Genomic DNA, 6,487 nt, shown 5'->3' with positions numbered 1-6,487 from the left:
GTTTGAATTTAGTCATAATTTTTATGTTTTCCATATGTTCACTCCAAGTCGAGGTGCTCCTTGGTTTTTTATTGCTAGCTGTAAAGCATTAGTCGGATTAGCGGCGTGGGTCATCGGGGATGCAGTCGGTAACTTCCGATGACCGTTGGAAAAACCCAGAAATTCCCACTTCTAGCTTAATTCTGTCAACCCCACTCCGTTTGAACTCTGTTTTCTTGTTACCCCCTCTTTTTTACAAAGACCAATGAGATGTACGCTTAATTTGAAACAGCACAACGTAACGTATAAATATGAAGACTGCCGCGAGAATTGGTGATTTTGCTTCGTATTTGTCCGACAAACGAGAATAAAGTTCATTAGAGAAAAGGTTTTGAATCGCTACAAACAGCAATTTATACAGTCCACTATCGAGCTAAAAGTATTCGCACAAGGTTAATTCGGCGTGCGAAGTGTAAGTTCATCTATCTCATAAGATAGAAAACGCACACAAACATTTTGGTCCTTCGAGCCGGATACTTGGTGACAAAGGAACTTGTGCAGTGCAGTGAACACTAAGGAGTGCATCAGCTTTGGTTATCGAAAGCGTTGCTTATTAGTGTTGGAGTTTGGCTTAGAACAAGAAGCTTCAACTTGATACGTCTGGATCTTAGTCTCTATGCAAAGAGGGCAGATCAGCAGTATCACCGTATGGGATACTTCAACCAAGGAAGCAGCCTATAGGACACCTCAACCAAGGAAGCAGCCTATAGGACACCTCAATCAAGGAAGCAGTCTATTTGGACACCTTAACCGGGGAAGCAGCCACCGGACAACGGATCATTTAGGAGCGACACATCGAAGCATCACCGAGGCATCGTAACAGCATCATCGAGAGAACGCAAAGTCGTTGAGGAACTGCAGCAACATCGCAACCGTCCCAGAAGTTCAAGAGTCTGAAGGTTTAGTATACGAATCACCATTTCCTTAGCATATTTCCCTTCGTATAAATAGCATCGATCTTGATTTCGTTTGTTATATTAACTGTCGGTGTAACATGGCTAATACGCAAGAATCAGTGCAATTGAAGAGTCTTAGGAGACAGCGGGCTTCGATAAAGGGACAGCTTACACGTATAGAGACCTATTTGAAGGAGGGCGAGCATGTAGAGGTACACGACTTACAAATTCGTAAGGAAAGGGTAGTAGAGTTGGGCAAATCGTTTGAAGAAGTTCAGCTGGGTATAGAACTAGAGGATGAAGTTTCAAATCATGACATCGAAAGAGAACAGTTTGAACGTAATTATTTCAAAATAGTTAGTACAATTAACAGACAGCTTGAGGGATTGCGACCTTCGAATGCAGCAACAAGTTCAGTTAGAAAGGCGGATTCACCAAATACAGTGATGATAAAACAAGAGAACACGCTTCTACCAAAAATAGAGATCAAACCATACGACGGCAATCCAATTGAGTGGCATAGTTTTCACGACACCTTTAAAACATTAGTCCATGATAATCTAGACATACCATCGGTGCAGAAATTTCACTTATTGAAAAATGCTTTACGCGGGGAAATCGCGTCGGTCGTTTCCGCTTTGAATGCGTCAGAGCCTAATTACCTGGTAGCTTGGGATTTGCTGCAAAAGCGGTGCAATAAACCGCGTCAAATAGTTCAATCTCATTTAAAGGTTTTGTTTGAATTGCCAGAAGTAATGCGCGACGCACCTGCGAATTTAAGGTCTCTTGCAGAACAAGCGCAAATGCATGTGAAGGCACTAGCGACACTAGGTCTACCCACAGGCCAATGGGATGCAATTTTAGTTTATATGATAGGTAAAAAATTGGACAAAATTACAAGGCGCGGGTGGGAGCGTACTTTAGAAAATGAGGACATGCCCACATTCGAACAATTATTGAATTTTATAAATAAGCAAGCGCGCGGTGAAGAAATTGAAATAGAAGTTCTTAGCTCACACAGGCGAAACGTGTATCAGGAGCGTTCTCAACGCAATAATGTCGGTTCCAGAGGTCATTCTTATGTAGCGACGGCAAATAGTAATAAGTGCGTTATGTGTGAAGGGAATCACGAAATATATCAATGTAATCAGTTCTTAAAGGCAGCCGTTCGCGATCGGTTAGAGGTTATAAGAAGAAGTAGATTGTGTATCAATTGTTTTCGATCTAACCATGTAGTTAAGAATTGTCAGGCCACAGGTTGCCGGAAATGTAAGCAGAAACATAATACTTTGTTACATTTCAATAATGAAAATAGAGTCAATCTTAATAATAATAGTACACAAGCAGTAGATCAAGCAGGAAATTCCGGATCGAATGCAAATGCATTAACGGTCACTTGCGGTTCGGAAGTATTATTGGGTACTGCTCAAATAAAAATACTAGATAGATTCAATAAGGAACATGATTGTCGTGTGTTATTAGACGGAGGGTCACAAACTCATTTTATTACAGAAGAATTAGCGGAAAAATTACAGTTACAAAAACAGGCTGTTAATTTAACTTTCTCAGGCCTGGGGCAACAAGCGACCAAGGCACAATATTTAGTAAAAACTGTAGTTAAGGCGCGTCATAGTTCTTTTACAAGTCAGGTATCATTTATAACTCTGCCGTTTCTTACAGGACTGTTACCTTCACGACAAGTTGACCGCTCGAACATGCAAGTACCGCGAAACATTAAATTAGCAGATCCAGAATTTCATAAACCCGGAAAAATAGATGCATTGCTAGGGAATACATTATTTTTTAAATTATTAAGTATTGGCCAAATTAGATTAAGCAATAGTGCAGTAATCCTGCAAAAAACATTACTAGGATGGATTGTTACGGGCGAATCCAACATCCAACCAAAATATAGAGCACCCACCTTGGTAAATTCATTTCACATAGCAACATCGTTAGACAAAACATTAAATAAATTTTGGGAAGTAGAGTCATTCGTAGATAAGCAGTTTTTGTCAGCAGAGGAAAGAGCTGCGGAAGAATTATTCAAACAAAGCACCGTAAGGGATACAGACGGCAGATATTGTGTCAGGCTGCCCTTTAATGAGCGAAAACAGCTCTTAGGGAATTCGCGAGAAGTAGCACTTAAGAGATTTTATGCATTGGAACGCAAATTACATTTGAATAAAGGATTACTAGATAGTTATAGTGAATTTTTGAAGGAATATGAGCAACTGGGACACATGACACAGGTCAGTGTAAAGGAAACAAGCAAGGGCTTTTACCTGCCGCACCACGCGGTGGTAAAAGAGTCCAGTGAAACAACTAAAGTACGTGTAGTATTCGACGCTTCCGCAAAAAGTTCAACTGGGGTTTCACTTAATGAAACGCTATTAATTGGGCCTAATTTGCAGGACACTTTATATAAATTATTACTCCGATTTCGTTCGTACTCATATGTTTTGACAGCAGATATTGAAAAAATGTTTAGACAAGTTAAAGTACATGCTGAGGATAGGAGTTACCAAAGGATCCTATGGCGCAATTCGCAAGATCAACCTGTCAAAACATATGAACTAAATACTGTAACCTACGGAACAGCATCAGCTCCGTTTTTAGCGGTACGTTGTTTACAGCAGCTGGCTAACGATGAACAGAACAAATTTCCCAGAGCAGCAGCTATATTCAAAAGGGATTTTTACATGGACGATTTGTTAACTGGAGCCGCCACTCGCGACTTAGCTTTAAAGATACGGGACGAAGCAATAGCATTAGCAAGAGTAGGAGGGTTTAATTTAAGACAGTGGACATCGAATGATGCAGAATTAATTAAGGATTTAGATACAAGCAACCATGAACGGACTCTTTCTTTAGACATCGACGAAACTAGGAAGGCATTAGGCATTTGTTGGAAGCCAAGAATAGATGAAATTTTATATACTATAAAGAGCAGCGAAAACAATTCTAGATCGACAAAGCGTACAATATTATCACAAATAGCCCAATTATTTGATCCCTTAGGTTTATTAGGGCCGGTAATAGTTAGAGCCAAAATAATTATGCAAGAACTGTGGAAAGCAAATATAAATTGGGATGATTCAGTACCACAAGCAATTTTGACTATGTGGCTGGAATTTAGAAAGGAATTACCGCATCTAAATAAATTTTCGATACCAAGAAAGACTGTTATTGATGACCCAGTGACGGTTCAATTGCATGGGTTTGCCGATGCTAGTGAAGCGGCGTATGGGGCTTGCATCTACCTACGATCAGTCAATAAGCAAGGCAGCTGTAAAGTTAGTTTATTGTGTGCCAAATCACGAGTTGCCCCGGTAAAAAGCATATCATTGCCTCGCTTAGAACTGTGTGCGGCTAAGTTGTTAGCTAATTTGCTTAAGGAGAGCCGTAGCGCATTGAGTCATATTCGGGTTGAAAGGACTGTATTATGGTCAGATTCTACAATCACTTTGCATTGGATTAAAACATCGCCTCATCTGTTAAAGACATTTATAGCAAATAGGGTCAGCGAGATTCAGGAACAGACGGATGTTCAAGCCTGGCGACATATTTCGAGTCCAGAAAACCCTGCGGATTTTATATCCAGAGGTTTAACGCCAGTGCAGATCCTAAATAATCAATTGTGGTTAAAGGGTCCGCATTGGCTTTCAAAACATGAAGACGCGTGGCCGTCCGTAGATCTTCCTGATATCGATATCCCGGAAACGCGTAATTTTAAGGTTTTAGTAGCAAGCCTTGATACGGCGTTTTTCATAGATAGATTTTCGTCAATAAATAAGCTTAATAGAGTGTTAGCATACATATTACGGTTCTATAACAATTGTAAGGGTAACCTAAGAATTACGGGTGAACTAACAAACATAGAAATTACAAATGCACATATATATATTTTGAAACTAGTTCAAGCGCATACTTTTGAGCAAGAAATAAGGGATTTGAAAAACAACACTCCAATTAACAAAAAAAGTAAGTTGCTCAACCTAGCGCCATTTATTGATGGAAATGGCTTATTAAGAGTAGGCGGGCGATTAAAACACGCGCATATTAGCTACTCACACAAACACCCGATTGTATTACCGCGTCGGCACTACATTACAGAATTAATAATTAGAGAAGAACATTTGAAGAATTGGCATGCAGGTATACAGGCTACGTTAAATGCGGTTAGACACAAATATTGGCCAATCGATGGAAAAAATTTTACGCGTAAGATAATTCATCGTTGCATTAACTGCTTCAAGGCTAATCCCAAGGTACCCGAATATATTATGGGGAATTTACCAAGGGATCGGGTGACCCAAGCACGTCCATTCGAGAATGCAGGTATTGATTATTGTGGACCATTCTTAATAAAAGAAAGGAAACATAGAAATGTGAAAAGGATTAAGAGTTATGTCGTTGTATTTGTATGTTTTGCTACAAAAGCCACTCATTTGGAACTAGTCACAGATCTGACTACAGAAACATGTATAGCCGCGATTAAACGTTTTTTCGCAAGAAGGGGAAAGTCTCGAAATTTATATTCCGACAACGGTAGCAACTTTGTTGGTGCGAGGAACGAAATCATAGAAATTCAAGCATTTGTAAATTCTGAGGAATATAAGGGAAATTTAAACAGATATTTGACAAATGAACAGGTCAATTGGTCGTTTTCTCCGCCTCGTTCACCGCATTTCGGAGGCCTATGGGAAGCCGCGGTTAAATCCTTTAAAAAGCATTTAAGAGCTACTATTGGAGAAACTGTGTTTACCTACGAACAATTTAATAGTATTATAATCGAGATCGAAGCTATTTTAAATTCCCGTCCACTAACTCCCTTATCCTCTGATCCGAACGATTGTATCGCATTAACACCTGCCCATTTCCTAATTGGTGGTTCGTTACAAACTCTGCCAGAATACGAAATCTCAGATATCCGAAACAATAGGCTGTCACTGTGGCAGCATACCCAAAAAATTAAACAGCATTTTTGGAACAGATGGCACAGGGAATACCTACATGAGTTACACACTAGAAGCAAGTGGCATGTCGATGCCAACAACAACATCAAGGAAGGGATGCTGGTCCTAATACGCGAGGACAATCTAGCCCCGTTGCAGTGGAAGTTAGGCAGAATCATGGAGCTACACCCAGGAGAAGACAAGATCATCCGTGTAGTGTCTGTGAGAACACCATTAGGAATTTATAAAAGAAGTGTTAAGAAACTGGCGCCATTACCAATAGAGTACATGTAATAAGAAACTAATTCATAATTTGTTACAAAGGCGGTATTAGAGAGTAGTTGTTTCTATAACATTGTACACGTGAATTTAAGACCGCGTTGCTATAAGTATATACTGTAAGGTAGTATTAAGATTTTCGTTTTGACTTTCCGCAAACCATTCATTGTTTAAATCTTTTGAACATGACCGTTCAAGGGGGGCGGTATGTCGCGTAGCGAACCCTCTTACATTATTTGTCGTAGCAGCAGTAAATATCCAAGGAACCGTTACTTGCCAAAATTTAGTTTATTAGCTGTCGACACGTTGTACCAG

The 6,487-nt window shown here is 39.8% G+C and overlaps 1 protein-coding gene across 1 annotated transcript; it reads left to right on the top strand.

Moving 5' to 3' along the window:
• Positions 1-244: 244 nt before the first annotated feature.
• On the top strand, positions 245-6,187 carry LOC143187904 (uncharacterized). The gene is made up of 9 exons (XM_076392039.1): positions 245-277; positions 353-431; positions 474-498; positions 541-608; positions 651-855; positions 901-922; positions 968-5,276; positions 5,379-5,536; positions 5,591-6,187. Exons 1-9 carry the CDS (start codon positions 245-247, stop codon positions 6,185-6,187), a joined length of 5,496 nt encoding a protein of 1,831 aa, XP_076248154.1.
• Positions 6,188-6,487: the final 300 nt, after the last annotated feature.

This window comes from Calliopsis andreniformis, unplaced genomic scaffold (assembly GCF_051401765.1).
Source record: "Calliopsis andreniformis isolate RMS-2024a unplaced genomic scaffold, iyCalAndr_principal scaffold0405, whole genome shotgun sequence".
Taxonomy (NCBI): domain Eukaryota; kingdom Metazoa; phylum Arthropoda; class Insecta; order Hymenoptera; family Andrenidae; genus Calliopsis; species Calliopsis andreniformis.
The sequence above is the reverse complement of the archived record's forward strand: the minus strand, read 5'-3'. Positions and strand labels throughout refer to the sequence as shown.